General features: G+C 49.5%; 2 protein-coding genes across 2 annotated transcripts; one reads left to right on the top strand and one right to left on the bottom strand.

Moving 5' to 3' along the window:
• Positions 1-307: 307 nt before the first annotated feature.
• On the top strand, positions 308-9,599 carry LOC126526977 (trypsin beta-like). The gene is made up of 4 exons (XM_050174684.3): positions 308-1,222; positions 7,024-7,255; positions 8,247-8,445; positions 9,284-9,599. The coding sequence occupies exons 1-4, from the start codon at positions 855-857 to the stop codon at positions 9,502-9,504; spliced, it is 1,020 nt and encodes a 339-aa protein (XP_050030641.1). The 5' UTR covers positions 308-854; the 3' UTR covers positions 9,505-9,599.
• Positions 9,600-12,371: 2,772 nt separating this feature from the next.
• Drp1 (dynamin related protein 1) lies at positions 12,372-21,553 on the bottom strand. The gene is made up of 10 exons (XM_050174682.3): positions 21,249-21,553; positions 20,923-21,189; positions 19,288-19,537; positions 18,254-18,621; positions 17,324-17,536; positions 16,284-16,664; positions 15,527-15,661; positions 14,978-15,035; positions 14,621-14,832; positions 12,372-12,503 (listed from the first exon to the last, which is right to left on the bottom strand). Exons 1-10 carry the CDS (start codon positions 21,348-21,350, stop codon positions 12,447-12,449), a joined length of 2,043 nt encoding a protein of 680 aa, XP_050030639.1. The 5' UTR covers positions 21,351-21,553; the 3' UTR covers positions 12,372-12,446.
• Between the last annotated feature and the right edge of the window lie 96 nt (positions 21,554-21,649).

The raw sequence follows: 21,649 nt of genomic DNA, 5'->3' as shown, positions 1-21,649 counted from the left end.
AATTGTGAATTTCTTTTACAAAATTGAGATGTCGTATACCTCCTCTAAAGTTTTGCTTACACAGGTGTGGTCTCGCTATGTCCCCTCTATGTTCTTGTTGCAGTGCAGCTGAAACTATCGAACATTACTTTCTCTTGTGCCCAGTGGCGTAGCAACAGGGGGGGCCGGGGGGCCGTGGGCCCCGGGTGCACGGGGCCAAAGGGGGGGGGGGGGGTGTCATATACGTCTGAAGACACCCGAAAATTGTCGATATCCTCGCCTTCCTCGACTAAACTCGGGGGGGGGGGGGGGGGGGTGACAGAAGAGCTAAGGGCCCCGGGTGCCAGACAACCTAGCTACGCCACTGCTTGTGCCGCCGCTTTCTAAGACAAAGAAAACTATTAGAAAACTCATTTATCAAACTGGATATCGTTAATCTCGCCAACCATTCTTTCTTTTGGGGCGACTTCACTGGGGTCCAGCCACAGGGATGCTTTGCTTGCAGTTTACAATGTTATTAAAGAGACAAAAATAGTACTTTGATGAATTTCTAAAGTTATCAATAATTATCTTTCTTTCTTACTTGCTTACTTACTTACTTACTTACTTACTTACTTACTTACTTACTTACTTACTTACTTACTTACTTACTTACTTACTTAATTTATGAAAATTCTTAACAATATTTTTATTACACTTCTCAATTACAGTTCTATAGTCCCACGCTCTACTATTCAAATCGAGTTTTGCTTTACTTCTAAGAGTACGGAAAACCGCCTGCTTCTTGGCCGATCCCCCATAGTGGGTGCGCGCTTGGGATCCAAGACGAGACAAGAAGCCTCGCGTGCCGGCTGCGACAGAACAGGACGGAAGCCATGGCTGCGGACACCGCGTCCTTCGTGCTCGGACTGCTGCTGCTGGCCTCTGCAGTGCCGCGGGGCGGCCGGTGCTGTCGCACGGAGCACTTCCCGATCCCCAGCCAGTGCGGTTCGGAAGGCGGCATCCCGCTGGGTGGCGCCCACTCGCTGCCCTGGATGGTGACGGTGCGCGTGGAGGCGATGACCGACGTCCAGGACCCGGAGGACCTGCTGCCTTGCCCCAGCGTGTTCCAGGCGGCCAGGGGAGACTCCAACGGCTCGACAGACCGCCGCGGGGGGCCGGACTCCTTCTTCGGCCACCTGGCGCGGGTGGCCGTCACCCACAGGCTGACATCGACGTGCGCCGGCGCCCTCGTCACCGCAAGGTATTCGCCGCGGGACTCTCTGGCCGCATTTGTTACGCGAGATACCCACGTGGTCGATGATTGTAAGGCAGCAAAGAAAAGTTGATGACACGCGCAGATAACGAACAGAAGTTACAATGTCAGTGTGGCGGCAAATGAGCTGCATCACCAGGTATTCTCACTGCACATTGACCACCAGTAAAAGCAAACGATGTGATATTGCATATTACTACTTGTTGCGGGCAGGCACGTACCCAGGATTCTTTTTTTCGGGGAGGGGGGCAACCCAAGGTAAGTTTTTTATGCAAATAAGGGGGGAAGGAGGTGCCTTTACTAGCATAAATGTGAATAATGCCCGCAATTCGCCATAATAAACCCGTAAAAGGGAATTGAAATGAGGTATATCTTACAGATACGCCTGTGAGACACACCTCTCCTTTACTTGGCAAACAATGACCCATGCCAAATGGACTCGCGTATGAAAGAAGCGCAAAAAGAACACTGCCAAGAACAAGTAAACAAGGGAAATGTAAAATAATATTCTAGTAGCGCTTTTTTAATTAGCTCTGGAAGAATTATAGAAAAATACATATTTGCGGAACAATCACAGGTTCTTCTAGATCCCTCGTGTACTGCTCTACAAGTGCCAAAACCTACTCGTGTTGTTGTTTGAGAAGGTGCGTAATGATGCGTAGTCAGCAGTCCCGTACAACCGCGTAGAGCGCAGGACGATGCAGTTTTAGACATACTGCACCCGCCGCGGAAGGCTAGAAAAACACCCACATTAGCACAGCAGAAAAGTGGCTACATCAGGCGGCTCGATTGATGACTGTATAAGCGTCATTCAAAACACATATGGAATTATTCTCCATTTCCGGCGGCGCTTTCTCTACTTCCTTTTTAAATAAAAAGATGTTGATGGATAAACATTTTCATAAACAACGGTTAACGTTGTTAATTTTCGCTTTTCCTTCCTGTTTGGCTGTTGCCTCGGCTCTCTTAGTAGATCGCTTAATTTCTCAACTCCTTGCGACTCTTGTTTCCAGTTGCCAAAGTGCTGTACAATTAGGGAAAAGCCAGACGACGTAACGGCTGACAGTCATATATTGCTTATCGGTTTAACGGATATTGCACGGTCTGATGATGGACACTGTTTCTCATTATTTTATTTTCCACCTTATCTAACGCATATCGCGGATATATGGTTCCGAGGATCTGCCAGCGTCGCGGCGAGCGGTCACTTGAGGAAATCATGAAGAAAAATGAAAAGTTAAACGCAACTGGCGTTTTCTCCGGCCGCAACTTATTCCACGAGCGTACAGAGCAGCTGACCAATAACCGAATAACTTTCCTGGTCCCTGGGTCAGTCTAAACAAAGACTATTGAACTAACGAAGCAACAGCGATGCGCGTGATCGTTGAATAGATGGTGACAACTGAACTGATCTTGAGTTAATCGAGCGGGCACCGAATCGATGACGAACTGGCCTTCACGCCCCAGGAGATGTCGAAAACTACCGCCATCCAAAAGGTGTGAAAAAATTGACAACCATTCCACTGTGTGAAGACGGAATGACAGCGAAAGCTGACGACAGTCGAAGCTCTCAAACGAAAAGCAAAGTGCTTCATCTCCGCCGCGGGTCGGCACGGAGACAGTGCAACACCAGGCCGACCCGTGGCGGAGGTGAAGCAGGCGTTAAGCACTCCCCATACGTGGATCCAGCCCGAAGGTAGTGAAATGCCGGGCCTACCCGCGGCGGAGGTGAAGCAGGCGTTAAGCACTCCCCATACGTGGATCCAGCCCGAAGGTAGTGAAATGCCGGGCCTACCCGCGGCGGAGGTGAAGCAGGCGTTAAGCATTTCCCATACGTGGATCCAGCCCGAAGGTAGTGAAATGCCGGGCCTACCCGCGGCGGAGGTGAAGCAGGCGTTAAGCATTTCCCATACGTGGATCCAGCCCGAAGGTAGCACATTGCCGGGCCTACCCGTAGCGGAGGTGAAGCAGGCGTTAAGCGCTTCCCATACGTCAATCCAGCCCGAAGGTAGCCCAATGCCGGGCGTATACCCGCAGTGGAGGTGAAGCAGGCGTTAAGCACTTCCCATACGTGGATCCAGACCGAAGGTAGCGCAATGTCGGGCCTACCCGCGGCGGAGGGGAAGCAAGCGTTAAGCACTTCCCATACGTGGATCCAGCCCGAAGGTAGTGCAATGCCGGGCCTAACCGCGGCGGGGTGAAGCAGGCGTTAAGCACTTCCCATACGTGGATCCAGCCCGAAGGTAGCTCAATGTCGGGCCTACCCGCGGCGGAGGTGAAGCAGGCGTTATGCACTTCCCATACGTGGATCCAACCCGAAGGTAGCGCAATGCGGGGCGTATACCCGCGGTGGAAGTGAAGCAGGCGTTAAGCACTTCCCATACATGGATCCTGCCCGAAGGTAGCGCAATGCCGGGCCTACCCGCGGTGGTGAAGCATGCGTTAAGCACTTCCCATACGTGGATCCAGCCCGAAGGTAGCGCAATGCCGGGCGTATACCCGCAGTGGAGGTGAAGCAGGCGTTAAGCACTTCCCATACGTGGATCCAGACCGAAGGTAGCGCAATGTCGGGCCTACCCGCGGCGGAGGGGAAGCAGGCGTTAAGCACTTCCCATACGTGGATCCAGCCCGAAGGTAGTGCAATGCCGGGCCTAACCGCGGCGGGGTGAAGCAGGCGTTAAGCACTTCCCATACGTGGATCCAGCCCGAAGGTAGCTCAATGTCGGGCCTACCCGCGGCGGAGGTGAAGCAGGCGTTATGCACTTCCCATACGTGGATCCAACCCGAAGGTAGCGCAATGCGGGGCGTATACCCGCGGTGGAAGTGAAGCAGGCGTTAAGCACTTCCCATACGTGGATCCTGCCCGAAGGTAGCGCAATGCCGGGCCTACCCGCAGTGGTGAAGCATGCGTTAAGCACTTCCCATACGTGGATCCAGCCCGAAGGTAGCGCAATGCCGGGCGTATACCCGCGGTGGAAGTGAAGCAAGCATCAAGCACTCCCATACGTGGATCCAGCCCGAAGGTAGCGCAATGTCGGGCCTACCCGCGGCGGAGGTGAAGCATGCGTTAAGCACTTCCCATACGTGGATCCAGCCCGAAGGTAGTGCAATGCCGGGCCTAACCGCGGCGGGGTGAAGCAGGCGTTAAGCACTTCCCATACGTGGATCCAGCCCGAAGGTAGCTCAATGTCGGGCCTACCCGCGGCGGAGGTGAAGCAGGCGTTATGCACTTCCCATGCGTGGATCCAACCCGAAGGTAGCGCAATGCGGGGCGTATACCCGCGGTGGAAGTGAAGCAGGCGTTAAGCACTTCCCATACGTGGATCCAGCCCGAAGGTAGCACATTGCCGGGCCTACCCGTAGCGGAGGTGAAGCAGGCGTTAAGCGCTTCCCATACGTCAATCCAGCCCGAAGGTAGCCCAATGCCGGGCGTATACCCGCAGTAGAGGTGAAGCAGGCGTTAAGCACTTCCCATACGTGGATCCAGACCGAAGGTAGCGCAATGTCGGGCCTACCCGCGGCGGAGGGGAAGCAGGCGTTAAGCACTTCCCATACGTGGATCCAGCCCGAAGGTAGTGCAATGCCGGGCCTAACCGCGGCGGGGTGAAGCAGGCGTTAAGCACTTCCCATACGTGGATCCAGCCCGAAGGTAGCTCAATGTCGGGCCTACCCGCGGCGGAGGTGAAGCAGGCGTTATGCACTTCCCATACGTGGATCCAACCCGAAGGTAGCGCAATGCGGGGCGTATACCCGCGGTGGAAGTGAAGCAGGCGTTAAGCACTTCCCATACGTGGATCCTGCCCGAAGGTAGCGCAATGCCGGGCCTACCCGCGGCGGTGAAGCATGCGTTAAGCACTTCCCATACGTGGATCCAGCCCGAAGGTAGCGCAATGCCGGGCGTATACCCGCGGTGGAAGTGAAGCAAGCATCAAGCACTCCCATACGTGGATCCAGCCCGAAGGTAGCGCAATGTCGGGCCTACCCGCGGCGGAGGTGAAGCAGGCGTTAAGCACTTCCCATACGTGGATCCTGCCCGAAGGTAGCGCAATGCGGGGCGTATACCCGCGGTGGAAGTGAAGCAGGCGTTAAGCACTTCCCATACGTGGATCTAACCCGAAGGTAGCGCAATGCCGGGCCTACCCGCGACGGAGGTGAAGCAGGCGTTAAGCACTTCCCATACGTGGATCCAGCCCGAAGGTAGCGCAATGCCGGGCCTACCCGCGGCGGAGGTGAAGCAGGCGTTAAGCACTTCCCATACGTGGATCCAGCCCGAAGGTAGCGCAATGCCGGGCGTATACCGGTGGTAGAGGTGAAGCAGGCGTTAAGCACTTCCCATATGTGGATCCAGCCCGAAGGTTTACGCAATGCCGGGCCTACCCGCGACGGAGGTGAAGCAGGCCTTAAGCACTCACCATACGTGGGCCCATCTCGAAGATCCCTAAGAGCGCGTTACAGATTCCCGAGCCCACAGGGGTATATGGCATTGAGCTTGAACCCGTTCTGTATCACCAGGACCGGCCCACATGATGATTTTTTGTGTTGACGGACGCCGAAAGAACCACGGAAGATTAGTCACGCGCAGCTCTTGCTGTAAAAGGCAGCAAAATGTTGGCCACCGAATAGATTGATTTGTCGGCGCTTCGGGAATGTATGTGAGGAGTGGTGGCGTGGGCGGCGAGGTATGCTGCTTAATTTACCCCCCCCCCCCCCCGCCCCTGGGTACGTGTGCCTGGTTGCAGGGCTGTGCAGTTTTTTGCGACGGAAAAGACGCGAGCACGTGTACGGAGACGACTGAACACAAGTCGGGTCGTTTCTTTATTCTTTACGTGCTTGCGCGTTTTATTGCGATCGCAACTATATGGACACTCCGCAGGCGAATTTCCGCCTTCGTTGTCGCCGTGATCCGTATAAACTCGAGTGAGATACGAGCGCGGCCACGCGCCGTACACTGTTGGTGAGAGCGAAAACTGGCGAGAGTGAGCCCTTTTCTCGCGCTCGCAAGGGAGGAAGGCGGGGAAGGTTCCCGCCGTCTTCTCATGCGCGCAAGGGGGATGGGGAGCAGGGAGATATGCAAGCGCCGTGGATGTGCGAGCGCTAGAAGAGTCGGGGTGGGGGTGGGGGGGGGGGGCATGTTAGTGCACATTTCTATCCGCCTGCGGCGGCTGAGCGCGTTTTATCTTGAGGGCAATCTGCGCTGGGTTCGAAGGCTAGCCTGCCGGTTATAGCTGATGGCTGTGTTCTCGCGAGCCTATAGTTCGCGCTGAAGCGAAAGGTGACACAATGCGAGTCCGTTGTCATCGACTGAGATGTGTTCGTGTTTGCCTGTGTGCGCGTGATAAAAGTGGTAGTTAATTTACTTAGTAAGCGAATGTTTACAGTTTATGCAGCTAATAAAACGCCGAATCTTACTTCGTATAGCTGTCTAATAATTTGCTATCGCAATCAATGCTTCGCCTGTCGGGCGAAACTTGACTTTTCTTTTTGTCATCGCAAGAGACAATTGCGTGTTGTATGATGCTGTAGTAACGCAAAGGTCATCCTGCCGATCACTTAGAAACATGCAACCCAGTTCGAAAATGTCATACATGAATTTTTACAGAATGATATAGGGCGAGTGTAGCCAGACAAGTAAATGCTGGCGTGACAAGCAGACAAACCACTGATGGTCCAATTTCAAAACTGTTCACGTAATCGGAAAATTCACGTACGCGGTGATCTGCAATTAACCTTCCTCGCACTGCACTATAAAACTCAACGACTTCATTTTTTTCTCGCTGCACCTTACGCAGGCACGTTCTGACGGCGGCACACTGCCTGTTCGCGTCGCGCTACAAGCCGACGTACCGCGTCTACCTGCGCAATGGCAGCTCGGCCGCCCACAGGGGGCACGCCTCGCCCCGCTCCTACGTGAGCGTGCCGGTGTCGACAGCACTGTGCCACCCGGGATGTCGGTTCCACGGCACCACCCGGGCCGTCAACGACCTCGCCGTGCTCGTGCTCGCCGAGCCCATCGACATTCAGGTGCGGCGCCCATATAGCGCGGCCGCTAAATTGGGAACAAGGGTGACGTCACGATTCCCCCTGTTGGAAGACACGAGGGCGGTAGCACGTGCGAAGTCGGCAGTCCAGAGAGGTCGAAGATCTCCGCTCAATTTCACTTTGTGTGGAAGCGTAGACATTCGGCATTATTGGTACGGCATATACTGCATGCGAAGCGCAGAAAGCAGAGACACACGGGGGTCCCTCTTTTCTTTTTGCGCTTCACTTGCGCTATGGTGTTGAAGTGACGAAGCGGGTTCTGCCGCCCCAAACTATGAGCGTGCGAACGACGACGTTCTGACGAGGAGTGACGTTGAGAATGGGGGAAGGGGGGGTACATGGGTGCGACGCGTGCATTTGCGTGATTAAACTAGGGCGACTTCAATGTCTGTTATTCATCCATCTTAAAAGGAGTTACAGTTCCTCTGACGTATTGTACTCATCAAACATACACCCCCTCGGGGTATCCTAAATCTGGAAAAAAGGAAATACGCTCAACTGACATATGCAAACCGCAACACGTCAAGGGCGTGAATTTCGTTCCGTGTTTACCCAAAATGTTTCGGTTCTTGTCAGATCAGCCAAGTAACATCACCTCTCCAGGTCCGCGAAATGAAAGAATAAAAGGGCTTTATGCGGAACGCGCTAGCTGTCCGCAGTGGCGATTCACTCCCGCCAGTATAGCTTCGACTCTCTCGGAGGAAACAGCGGGTCCAAAATTAAAGATGTGCGCGCTAAACTCCAAGAAATCCGTCGCTGCGCGGCTGCTGGCGTGTCTATGGCAAAGTTTTCACCAGGAGCCTGACCAGTCACGAAATAGCTGGTGTATGCATGAAGACGTCGTGTATTGGGGTATACATGGTTCGTCCCACTGTTTACACATTCAAGCGTTGCGAGAAGTGCCAGCCGCACGTCTTGCTGCGCATACCGAAAGCACCCCGTAACCCGAAGGTGCGCGATGACCGTGGCGCAGGGCGGCGGCGTGAGTGCCCTGTGCCTGCCCTGGCCCGACGTGCCGGTGTACGGCTCGGTGTTGTGGATGGCGCGCCACGAAGGCCGTCCCAAGGGGGGCTCGGCCGGGGGAGGAGCGGGCCGCCTGCCCACCGCCCTGACCAGGGAGTCCGTGCAGCTCGTCAACTGCTCGCTGCTCCCGCAAATGGCCCACGATACCGGTGAGCTATTAGAGAGCCATTTATTTAGGGCCGATTTACGGTCGAGCCGCCCATCGCCGCACCGCACGCTTGCGGTCGCGCGGAAAAATTGCACGTATCCAGCACTTGTGCACAAATTACCGTTTACATTGTGTACACAGTGTATACCGTACACATTGTAAACCGGAATTTGTGCACAAGTGTTTGATACGTGCAATCTTTCGCGCGACCGCACGCGTGCGGTGCGGCTTGCGGCGATGGGCGGCTCGAGCGTAAGTCGGCCCTTAGTACCCACAGCGCCAAAAAGGCATTACAGCGGCACTACCCAACCAATAAACATTGTTAAGGTTACGGAGGGCCTCGGGCACGTCTCCTCCTTTCCTTTTTTTCCCCCTCAAAGCGGACTTCAGTGCATCAAATGCATGCCCGCGTCGCAAGTTCTTTGCCGACGGGCACTGTTGACTACTCTTGTCCGAACCACAATCTAGTGCACAATCTACTCAGGCAGTGAACGGCACTAACTCTGCGCGCGCCTTTAAGCATTCGTTATATAGCTTGGACCATTGGATAGAAATCCGGTGCCGTGCAGAATTCCCCCCCTGTGTAGTAAAATTTCCACCACACTTGCTTTCGAAATTAAAGTTTATCTCGAGTTTTAACAATCATGATTGTCATGATGCCAGAGCAAAAGGCGAGTCTATACACGCCTGCTCCTCGCGCGCCAATAAGGAGCAGACAGTAGGGCGGCAAATTCGACCAATACGAATCTTCAGTGTCCAGATCTAGCGCCCCGAGACCGATTCATCCGTGCATTGATTGCACTGGCATACTTGGATGTGACTTAGGTGCCTCCGCGCAGCCGGGGAGCCCTCGAACGAGCTCTGCGCCGTCAGCATCGGCGGCCTTCGCGAGGTGGTCGACCCCGGCGCTGCGCTAATGGTGGACACCGTCCAAGGCTGGGTCCTCGTCGGCCTGGTCTCGTGGCTGGACGACGCCCGCGCCGTCTCCAGTGTCGCCGTCTTCACCGATGTGCGCGCCCTCATGGCGTGGCTCCTGGAGACAGTCTTCAAGACCTTCTGACGCAATACAGGCTTTTCAGCCTCGCGTGTTTGTTCTTGTTGAGCATTGGGCGTGCCGTTAACCGGTGCCTCGAGATTTTCTCATTTGCACGGCCGTTTCTTGAGCAATTCGTAGAGGGTCGAACCTGTGCTCATTCTGAGCTTGGCCGCAAGTATATTCTCTGCGGCAGATCCTGTGCTTATTATGGGCACGTCTGCGTTCAGAGAAAATAAAGAAAATGTAGATCACGTTTGGCCAGCGAGTTTTCGGCTTGCACAAATACTCGCTTTCGTTAGCGAGGCGTTTTCTTTTTCTTCTCTCGAGCGCCGAACGGTCGCTGTGAATAGTGTCAAATCGGCACCAAACGGTAAGTTTGATAGCCGACGACACCTGACGTTTCAAACGAAGCACAAATAGCGCTGCGTTTGTGCCACTCGCTTGTCCAGTCTTCAAAGACTTCACGGTCATCTTGCCGCTAATACATTGGTACGAAGGGCTCGTAAGTAATCGGGTGGGGTGGGGCCAGTGGCGTAGCTAGGTCGTCTGGCACCCGGGGCCCTTAGCTCTTCTGTCACCCCCCCCCCATCCCGGGTATAGTCGAGGAAGGCGAGGATATCGACAATTTTCGGGTGTCTTCAGACGTATATGACACCCCCCCCCCCCTTATTGGCCCCGTGCACCCGGGGCCCACGGCCCCCCGGCCCCCCCTGTTGCTACGCCACTGGGTGGGGCGGGGGAGATCGCCACAGCCGATTAGCACGGGCTACGCTGGCGGCCGTATAGAAGATAAAGCCGTAAAAAATTTCCAAGCTGCTGGCATTGTGAAAACCAACAATTCTTGAATTTTCTTTTTAAAGCAGAGCTTTCTTTACCTCTTTCTTCGACTTTTCTGCTACTGCTGTCTTGCACGCCGCGGGGGAGTGGGGAAGTGGTTCAGAGCATGCAACACGGAAATTTATATACCCTCACGTCACGCTCCTTCACATGGAAGGAGCGCGGCAGAGAGGAAAGGTGACGCGAGAAACTCGTTTGGACCTTTACATTGCGTTGCATGTGCACAATGCCCTCTGGCGCGAGCTCTCTGGGCATTCATTTTAAACAGCGCCAAAAAAAAAAAACGGACAAGGAAAAGCACAGGACCAGCGCTGCTTGTTCTCTTCCTTGTCTGTGTGTTTATGGCGCTGTTTAAAATGAATGACCCGTACCAACTAGCTCGCACCCAAACCCTTCTAAATCCATGGGCGTCACCACATTAGCCTCTTGACGGCTGTAATTATCCGTGACTACCCCCCCCCTCGTAACAGTATTGCAGAAACTGCAGCGCTTACCTTACTACAAACGTGCAGGTCGGGAAAGGATACAGAGAATGGGTAGAACCCACACAGTAACGAAATGAGCCTGGCCAATCTACGCTCATAGTTCTCATACATGGGAGGAGGGTGGAAAAGGGAAAAGGCGACGTGAGAAGGCAAGGAAATGCTACGACTAGACACAACAGAAGTTGAACAAATTTGAGGGCAATCTCGGTAAACTTAAGTTTAGAATCAGAACCACAATTGCATTATGAGGAATGCAGTATCGGAAGACTCTGGATTAATTTTGACACCCCGGTGTTCCTTAACGTGCACCTAAAGCTAAGTGCACATTTATGCATATTTCACTCACGTCAAAATGCGACTGCCGTGGTCTGGATCAAACCCACGACCATGAGGAATGCCATAGTCAAAAAGCTAACGCAGTGGGCACAGTGTGTTGGTTTGACATGTGACTGCATCCGTAGTGTCACCCAGACTCTACGGTGCTTAAATGCGAATTTGCACTACTTCAGAAAAATAAACACTATGCAACCACACAAATTTGTCAAGCAACTGACGCAGGGCGAGCGGACGCAAAGACGCATTAAAGCACCGTAAGGTCTAGGAGACACTGCGGAAGCAGTCGCACATCAAATCAACATTTCTGTGCCCACCGTGATTGCTTTGCCGCTATGGCACTACTGAAGGTCGCGGGTTCGACCCCAACCGTGGCAGCCACATTTCGACAGGAGTGAAATACAAAAATGCTTGTGCACTTAGATTTAGGTACACATTATAGAACAACAGGGTGTCAAAATTAAGGTGAAGTCCACCACTATGGCATGCCTCATAATCCGATCAAATAATTAAATTGAAGTTTAACACTTCAGCCACGATGTGATGTGCCATGTGAGGCAATGACAATGCTCAAGCCTCTCAGAGGTTATGAACAATGGCACACAACACCTCAAGCAAACATGTGTTCTGCGTACAACACAGACAAACAGCAGTGATGCATGCAAGGAAATGTTTAACATCAGCTCGCCCCGCGCGGATTGGACTAAGCGTTGAAGAAATTAAACCTTCCTGGTCCTTCGTAGTCAACATCACCACTAATTATAGTCAATCAAAGTGAACAGCATCAAAAGCTTTGCTTACCTCGATTCCCACACAGTGTGGGATCTGCATAAGTTTTTCGTACTGTGCAGTTTATTATTTGAACATCTTATTTCTTCACCCCAAAAAAAGAATCAGTCGGCAACTTGCACAAGGTGTTTTTTGTTAGCTGCAGTATCCTGATCAACCAGGTTATCGTTGCATGTTTGAAATGGAACACTGCGAAACACCTATACACAATACATGAAGCACGGTTCAAGATACAACTCAAATTGCTTTCTAAAAAACAATTTCGTGCCACACCTGCAGAAACACAGTATCATGTTCAATATAAGTGGAATGAATTACTTGCTCAAAAATATGCAACAGCTATCATCACTAACGTTACTGCTGCATAATGTTTCCATGGCATCAGGTAGAGTATGTGATTTGTTACATCACTTTTGCAGAAGGGTTTGTACAGGAACAGACAAAGGCTGGTGCTGGAACAATTTTATCTCAAGTGCAACTTAAGAACAATACTACATGGCATCCAAAATGGTGCAGGGAGTCTCACCACATGTGGGTCTCCCTTATTTCCCCAATTATCTGGCTTGCTTTGTGTAATGCCTGCAACAGAAGAGAAGCACCTCTGGTTGGTAAGCAGAACTTGGCATACTGATTCAATTCACAGCCTTTCTCATACGCAACCCCTTCAGTCATGTCATCTACACATGAAAGGTGCAAATTCTTTAGTGGCAGCATGATAAATATAAAAAGTAGGAGATACGAGGCTTACTGTTTGTGCATTCTGCAAATGAAAGGAAGTGCCACATTTACACAGCAGAAAATATTTTAAAGAGTTGATGCACGCAAAATATTTGACATATCCATTGCCCCTCTGCCTTGTGCTACTTCCCATACCATATATATGTAGCCCAATGTGGTCTACAAGAAGAAACCACATAAAATTGATAAAGCAGCATTTCTTTTTTTTTTTATTTATTCTACATGATTGATTGAAAGTTTTTTTTCCAGCAATACATTGAGATTTGTGACTGAAGGGGCTAAAGCAACAAAATAATCTCAGGCAAGTGCATATACAATGCAAGCCATGTGATGAAAAGCTGGGTTCAATTTGGCATTCAGAAATTAATGTACTTGGCAACTAGAAATGCCAACACTAAAGCTGCTATATTAGAGAGTAACGATGTGGGCTTGTTGGTTGCTCATCTTCAAACGAGCAAGTTGTAGCAAATGTGGCAACCGCATTCTCAGAATTGTGGTTTCCACCCAATGTTTGATGACAGTGTCGTTCTAGGTAGATATAAGGACAAGGTTACCCGCTTAATCATAGCGGCTGAGCATATCAACAGACTTAGTGAATTGTGCATAAGCAAGCCATTGATAGCATTGTCACCTAAAGAACTGAATTTCCTGCGCAAGCGGTAGTAATGCTGTCTTCTGGCCACATTCTTGGTTCTGTTATGCATGTTTTTTTCTTTGTTGGAACTTGTTGCTTCCATGTGATCTATATCACGGTGCGCGTGAGGTACGTAGTATGGCTTGGTTTTGAAAATAAAAGCCGTTGTTGCTAGTACCGTTATGTATGTATATAATCTTTTGCGCCTTCTCGTGTCCTTGTTCCCTGCCCTACTACAACTTGCTCGTTTCAAGGTTAAAGACTAGGGAATCTGCTTCTCCAACAGAACTATAATATAAGAGACACAAGAACAAGCATAAAAAAAAATAGTATTTTGTTGTTACAAGTAGCAACACTGTATCGCTGTCGAACCCCAAGATGTACTGCTGCCTGTGTAACAAATGGCATTGTAACACTGACCAACTCAGTTTCGAATGCGAATTCCCAGTTCACCAGAGCTTCTTCAAGAATTAACTCCAGTGAAATTGTTTTATGGTAGACATCATTATTATTATTATTATTATTATTATTATTATTAGACATTACAATAGCCACAGATACTAATTACTTAGTATGCTCTCTATCTAGCTGTACCTTAGTAGTCCTCTATTGTTACCACCATTTTACAAAATTGTATAAGTTTGGATTTCACAGCCCTTTCCTGAACGACAAACTCGTAATAGTGTAGTTCCAGAACTCATAGCAAGCGTCAAGTAAGCATACAAACAACACACAGGCAGTAACTAGTAACCTTGTAACTCAGCAGCATTCTAAATCCTGCATGATATATTTAGAAATTAATTTTGCAAACACAGCATAATAAATGCCAGAAAGGAAGCTTGTGTACTTACAGCCGAATCGTATGCTAAGCAGCAAATGCAGCCAGGGCCAATATCTGCATTTCTTATCACTTTTATAGTGAGTGGTCAAACTGCTACTGGGAGAAACCTTGTTAACATAGTGCCGCATTTCTGTCCGTGCTAGCAAAGGGCAGCGTTGAGCTAGCTAGTAAAGGATAATCACGAAATCAGCAATGCAAAGGCAGGACATACAACTGAGACAATAATAAAATACCCTTACATGAAAAAAAGATGCACCTATTTGCATATGACAGTTACCATTGTCAGATGTGAAATTTCTGTCCTTTTGCTTGCCACTTCCATTTCTCGTTATTCTGCTTTCCTTAATTGCATATCACGCACAATGAACATGATACCTGAGTAATCAGCTCTTTGTCTGCGTCCAGCCGTTGCATCTTTTAAAAACCCAATAACATCCCTCAGTGATGCTTTGGAAACTTCACAGTTGGGAGTTGGTCGCCTACCTTGACCATCTGGGCCGCCTCGCGCCGTCGCACTGCAACATGCTCTGACTCGGCCAGCAGTTGGTTGAAGCAGTCGTGCTTGTATAGATGCGTCACCAGCTCACTCTGTAAATTGTCTTTGACGTAGTTGACCAGGAAGTGCATGATTGCTTTCGGCACAGAATCCTGGATGTTCTTGCGCACAATCAGGAAGTATGATCGAATCAGCCGCTCTGCATGTGCACAAAGCCACAAGCTCAGTGTCAACTTTGCAGAGACAAGCCGGATCGGAAGTGGACACGAAACTAACACCTTACAGTGCTTACTCATACATCTCCAAGGGCCACAGACTCGAATGCATAGCGAAGGCTCACTCACCAATCACTTCACAGTCCCGCTGCTCTCGAGCTGACAGTTTCCGGGGCCCTGCAGTTGGCTGCGAGAGAGGCGATCGTCGCAAAAGTATGTAATCAATGTGCTGTTTCTCTTATTGTTAAGACCACATGTACATAGTTGAACTTTATTCAAGCAAACTGTGAACATGCTGTGAGAAATAATCTGCTTGACACAAGCAGCTTTACATTTTAGCGCTTTGCGCGTTTGCTCATTACAGGATTTCTTGACTATCTAAAGTACTGCAGCTCGTGACGTTAGGCTGGCTGGTGTTGCATGGCTTGTGAAGTGCTAGACACAAGCGCTTGTGTTGTCTGCCTCCCTGTCCTTGTCTTGTTGTGCTGTTTTGCACTTCGAAAGCCCTATCTAAAGTGCAATGCGAGAAAGTGATCTAGCTACCAAAGCAGTGATTGTACAGACATCCGATGTAATTGATTCACAATATCAGACTACTGTTGCTTGTCATTAGCAATTTTGTACATACTATGTAAATGTCCTTGAAACCTTGCCAAAGGTGTTCTGCCAGCACCTTACCTCCTCAGGCAGCAGATTGACTGGTTTCTTGATAGGGGTAGCTGGATTGCTGGGCTCCCCCACATGAGTAGTGCTGCTGCTGCTGCTGACAGCTGGCACAGAAGCTGCAACATCACCTGCTGCCCCACGACGACTCTGCATGTCATGGCAAAATTTCAGTTAACTTTGTTTCAGGGTGCCACAGAGAAGAAACAACAGATTGCGCAAAGTAATTTAGTGAATATCGGTGCAACCTTCAGCAGCTGCACATCACAGAAAGCTAACTGCTGTTATGTGGCAGCCACAGTGATGACGCATAGGCAACTAAAGTTCTGCCTTTTTGCGGCTGTATACCGGGTCGAGCACTTTTGGAGACACTCTCCCTTTTGTGCGATGTCCAGTGAAGCACCTCATTAGGAAAGAAAGCGTCTTGTCTTTTGGTTAATCCGATGAATAAAAACTACAAATGGTATCCCCGAAAGTTATTGACTGACAATATGGCCCCAGGGGCTGTATTTTCAAATGTGTGTGAATTAGCATGCATGTGCTTGAGTCTGTAAAAAAAAAAGGCAGACTAAAAATACACATCAACACTGTGTGCAATTCTACCCATCTCTCTCTTTCCACAACTGTTCTCAGCACACCAACCAGCCCTTTTGCTAACCATCCTGGAAATATGTGTGTGTGCATTAACAATTTGGAGAGTTAAACATAGTTCCTCAGTGTGATTATGCACTAACTCACATTTCGCATACTACGCGATTACAAAGTCCCGCACCTCCGGAAGCCCATCCTGGGCAGCAATGGCTGCCTCTTGGGTGCGCGTTGCTTTGGTTAGGGCACTGGCCACGTCGTGGAAGTCAGGGTGCTTGGTGTTGATGTAGGCAAGTTCGATGGCAACCAAGTTCTCAACCATGGAGTTGGCGGCTGGCAAGCGACGTCTCAGTAGCTGGGTGACCACCTCGACAATGCACTCGTGCAACTTGGGGAAGCGCAGCATCTCCTGCTGCACCTCGGTGCCGCAGTGCTGGATGATGCGCTGCATCTCCTCGTGCACCAGTTCCACGCAGCGCAGGCTCGGCTCCTCCAGGCGCCGGATCTGCCTTTTGACCAGCAGCTCAAAGGACACCTCCGGTACAAACAGGGCTGGCCGCGGACCCTGCCACAGACGCCACTGCCATGACTCAGTTTCCCTTCCCACATCTAACGACTAAGCAAAGCTTCTAGCTCAGCCAGCTCGAACAGATACTGAAGGCAAAAATTAGGCCGCCTTAAAGGAGTAATAGATGAGGAGTCAAGAATATGACGTAATGCTATATAGTCAGGTAAAAGCATTGCTAGAAATTATACAGGTCACCAACCAACATAAACATAAAATGACATCAGAAGTATCTGCAGATATCGAAAAACACCATTTTGTACTGACAGTGGTGAATGACTTGTTTTATTTCTGACAGTGATAGATAAGCACATGAGCAAGAAAATTAGAGATGTAGCTGCAGTTTACTTTGGATAAGACAGACAAACACTGTGACCAAATGTGGTGTTAAGCAAAACACGCAATTAACTCTGCACAGAATTAAACGCACACAACCCAGCACTTTAGCAAGAAGAGCCATTTATGCTCGGCTCCCTCATATATACAATGTATTGTAGATGTTATACTATGGCCTTGAGGCAGGCTTACAGACTATCCAAGAATTTGAAAAGAATCTAAAGTCCCTACATAACAGCTGTTTGTCCTAAATTGCAGCCCATGGATAACCACAGTCCGTTCAGAGGAAACTATGCATGCATCACCCACATGGCAGCTCCTACCGTTGCATTGCGAATGGCAGTGAGAATGTCGAGAGTGCTGAGGCCCCCCAAGGGGTGGATGGAATCCAAGGTGCGACCAAAGGTCTCATGGAAAATATAGCAGATGCGTGCACCACCACACAGCTCTGTTGTCTCAATATTCCGTGCAGTGCCTTCAATCGTTGCACAGTACGACGAAGCAAACTTGGTGATGATCTGAAGAAGTGTTTGACCCTGCATGAGCAGAAAAAGAAACCGCCAATGTTGAGAAGAAGGGTAAACTGAGCAAGTCAGTATGCACTCATTTTGAAATTTCAGCACGAAAGTTAGACGACAGAAAGGAGACCACACGACCCATGCGCCAACTAAGTGAACATTTATTGTGGAAAAATGGGTCAGTGCACTCTTTCCTGTCATGCTACATGAAATGGTTTCGGTAGAACACATTCAAGCATTACAAAAGCAAAAAGGCTGAGAGCCAGTTCAGAAATGTGTCGTAGTACTTGTGCCTAGAACTAAATGCTTCTTTTATTTTATTTTTCAGTAAAAAATGTGAAGATCTCAAAGTGATAACATCTTTGCACTGTCAGCAATATTCAGGAGCAAATACTGCCTTCCCTATGCAGGGCCAACGTGGGCATTATTGCTGACTGAGTTAGGCAGCGCAGTTCAGGAAGCAGTGCACAAAGCTCACAAGTGTTAAGCTAATGCCAAACATCTGTGTTGTTGTTGACAGTTCTGTGAATAATGTCACACACATGAATGCACAAGGCACTTTTGAGTTCTGGACGCATGCCACATGTGCAAGATAAATTTCGCTGGTTGGACTTTTTCACATTTACTAAGTTATATGGACCTTTGTGGGGCGAGTACAGGCCTAGCAGATCACCACTTTTGGTACATGTGCAGTAAACAAAATCTGTAATGATGCAGAAACCAAGGGCTCATTACCTGGTCCTGGACAGCTTCACCATACGAGCTCAGCAAGGATTGGAACTGTGAGATCATGACATTCACGCGAGTCTTCAGCTCGGGGAGGCAGTCACGAATATGGTGCATAAGCAGGCGGTTAAGAGTCTTGGCCAAGTACTCAGTGCCATTGCGTGCTGCCAGGGCGGGGTACTTGCGCTGAAGGAACAGTGCCTCATCACGCAAGGCATCTGCAATGGGCTTGCGGTCCTTGATGTCTTGCTGCGACCGGTTCACCACGCCTATGATACCTAACTTAACAGGGATCACCCGTCCACACAGCACATCAATTGCGTCTGTACCCGCATCCATTAGATCCAGTTTGGTAATGACAGCCAGGGTCCGCCGACCTGCACACATGCATCAACATACAGGACTTCTTTAAAAGTCAGATACATGCAATCATTGCTCAGAAGGCATGACAACAAGTGCTATGAGGCTTTTATGTACACAGCATATGACCCCACACTTTCTTCACAACCTTTCATTCTCCACTTTCTGCTGAAATGACACGAAGTAGAGTGAAATCCAGAAAGTCTGGTAGGACTTTCCTATACGATTTCAGCTATCAAAGTTATTCAAAGGTTGCTAATAATATGTTTAATTACAGCATGATTTCCCTCAATGTCGAGTAGCCTGCTTCTCTCTTGTCTACAACTTAATACATGCTGGTGTGTCAATACTTAGGCTCTAGAGTGCTACGTGAGCAAGTTAGGGATCCGGGGTATAGCAGTAACCAGGAACTCATAAAATGGCTCATTTTTTCCATTTTCGGCAGATAATCTGCTTAAAGACAAGATGACGTTAGAATTTGAATAACTAGGGTGCTGTGATATGCAGCGCACTGTGGGGCTGATGCTAAACTGTTTAATAACTTGCTAGCACACACAGTTGCACAATAACTTGCAGCTTTGCCATGGGCTTCAATTTCACATGTGCCTTGCTATGGATGAAACAGTGCAAAATGCTCAAGTAGAAGCATGTAGCACAAACAGAGCAAAGCTTCAACGACATACCATCTGGGTCCACCTCCCGTGCCAGCTTGAGTGCCTCAGAGGTGGCGAAGTCTGTATTGGCAGCCGTAACAGCCAGGATGAGTGAGTTCGGGTTACTGATGTAGTGCAGGATGAGAGTGCGAACCTGCTGCTCAATGTCATCGGGTTGGTCTCCCACAGGCACTTTGGTCAGTCCCGGTAGGTCCACAAGTGCAAGGTTCACCACACGACTGGAGTAAATCTTCAGGCTGATGGGCTCGGGGCAGATGCCCTGCACAACAAATCAATGCCCCTGTCACATGGGTATTTCATTCTCACGGAGCTTGTATGGTGGCCATGTCCTTCACTGATAACATTTAGAAAAAGTTCTATTCTTTGTGTGATATGACATCCTGCTCAGTCTGACTAGACTGATGGGCGTCTTGTTACTGTGGATGAGAATGATGCAATGTGAAAATACCACTGATGGGAGGAGCGTCATTCCTTTCATTGCTCCCATTTCTGCTAGCTTAGTCAATCAATGTTCAATGAAGGCAATATTCCCAATGGTGACTGAGTGTACAACCATTGCATTTGGTTCTTACAGTGTGCTTGAAGTTAGAACTTTGATCAGTCACGTATGCTTGAGAATAGCCACACAGCAGAACTCAAGCTTAGTTCTAATAAGTTTTGGCTGTACTGAATCAATTACAAGCAGAGCTGGTAGTGCAACTTAAGTATAGCTCACTAATGCATAATACACCAGGTATAGTAGGCATCTGTGAAACTCTCTACGTAACCCTACAGCTTGAGTACCCACTAAGGCAAAATGCCAAATACATTGTATTTCTAGTGATTCATGGTGGCTAAAAGACAGCAGATATTTTATGCCCTCTTAGATCGTACAAATATGCCAGATTAAATGCACTACATTGTTTTAGAAAACAAGAAACCAATGTTGTTTTTCTTTCTGTTTCCAGTGGAGTCCAAAATCTCTCAAAATGTGGCCCATGCTATGAACACCAAATCAATCGTGTCCATGCGTTGTAGTAGAACATTAAGTATTTCATGACAGATCTACACACCAGTTGACACATTTATTAGCTGGCTTGCTGACATAGGACATGCTAGTTTTCACTCTGATGGACTTATATGGTCTCTGGTGTGCAATCTTTTAAAATACCTTGTGATAAATAGCTTTGTGCACTAGGTTGCTTGGCACGCAAAAAAAACCACATGCATAAGACACATGTATGGTTCCCAAGCTGCTCGTTGTAATGTGAATGTAATAAAAATGGCTGCAGTTATTATCGGCGGTCAAAAATATTTAATCGCGTTCCGACCCACGCGCTCAGCATGCTTCACACCATTACAACCTACGAGACAAAGTAAAGACACACGACATCGCTGACTGACTAATTTCTGCAGGATCACGTAAAGAAACATGTTACAGCGTTCGATTTCTAACAGAACTGCAGAAGGCTGCCGTTTAGACGGCAAAAAGAGGGATTTTGGTGTAATCTTGCCGCACAGTCCCCATAACGAACAGTCACAGCGATCTTTGCGCACGAGCGTTGTCGAAGGCTCTGCGGTGCAAGATAAACAATTCGCAGTGACTCACTGAGCCAGAGAGTTTTGGGCAATGAACGAGCGAAACGGCCTACTCTCCGCGCATACCTTGTTGGTCCCACTCATGCGGTCGGTCTCTGCTTCAATCTCCTCCCTAACGGCGTCAAAGTCCGTGTATATCTTGTTCTTCGTGTGCAAGAACTTGGCCCACTCTTCGAGTTGCAACGTGCCTTCATCTGCAGAGCGGTGCTGGACGTCGTCCTTGGAGACGTAAAGCAACTGAAGCACCAGAGGTCGGCGGGTCACGATGCCCGAACCACGCGGCAGAAAGTCCCGGCCCACTAGGCTTTCCAAGACCGAGCTCTTGCCCGAACTCTGCGAAGGAAGACGTGGTAAGCCGCAATCGTGTATGCAACGCGCCGCGCCTCACTCACCTGAGCGCCCACGACCACGATTTGAGGTAGCTGAAGAGCGTCGGCGCCGATGGTGTTGAACACATCTTGAAGCTTGTTGATGACAGGAATCAGGGCCTCCATAACGACGCTGGGCCACTTAAATCAAGGAATGAATTTACAAGATACTCAGCATTGCAACAAACCCACTGGGCGCCCCATAACAGGTCCGTACGAGCGGCTAGCAGCGGCGGTATCGTGCATGTAGCATCCTCGTTACCCGCACCAACCACCGACCAACCAGCGACCCTCTCGCTTTCTCAACGGAGGAAGGATCTACTCGTTTGTCTTTCAAGCACGGTACTTTCGCTACTTTGGGTGTAAAGTGTTGTAACGTTGTAAGCTGTTTCTCAATCCAAAGTGTATTGTTCGCGTGTCTCTTC

The sequence above is a fragment of the Dermacentor andersoni genome, chromosome 9 (assembly GCF_023375885.2).
Source record: "Dermacentor andersoni chromosome 9, qqDerAnde1_hic_scaffold, whole genome shotgun sequence".
Classification (NCBI taxonomy): Eukaryota; Metazoa; Arthropoda; class Arachnida; order Ixodida; family Ixodidae; genus Dermacentor; species Dermacentor andersoni.
The sequence above is the reverse complement of the archived record's forward strand: the minus strand, read 5'-3'. Positions and strand labels throughout refer to the sequence as shown.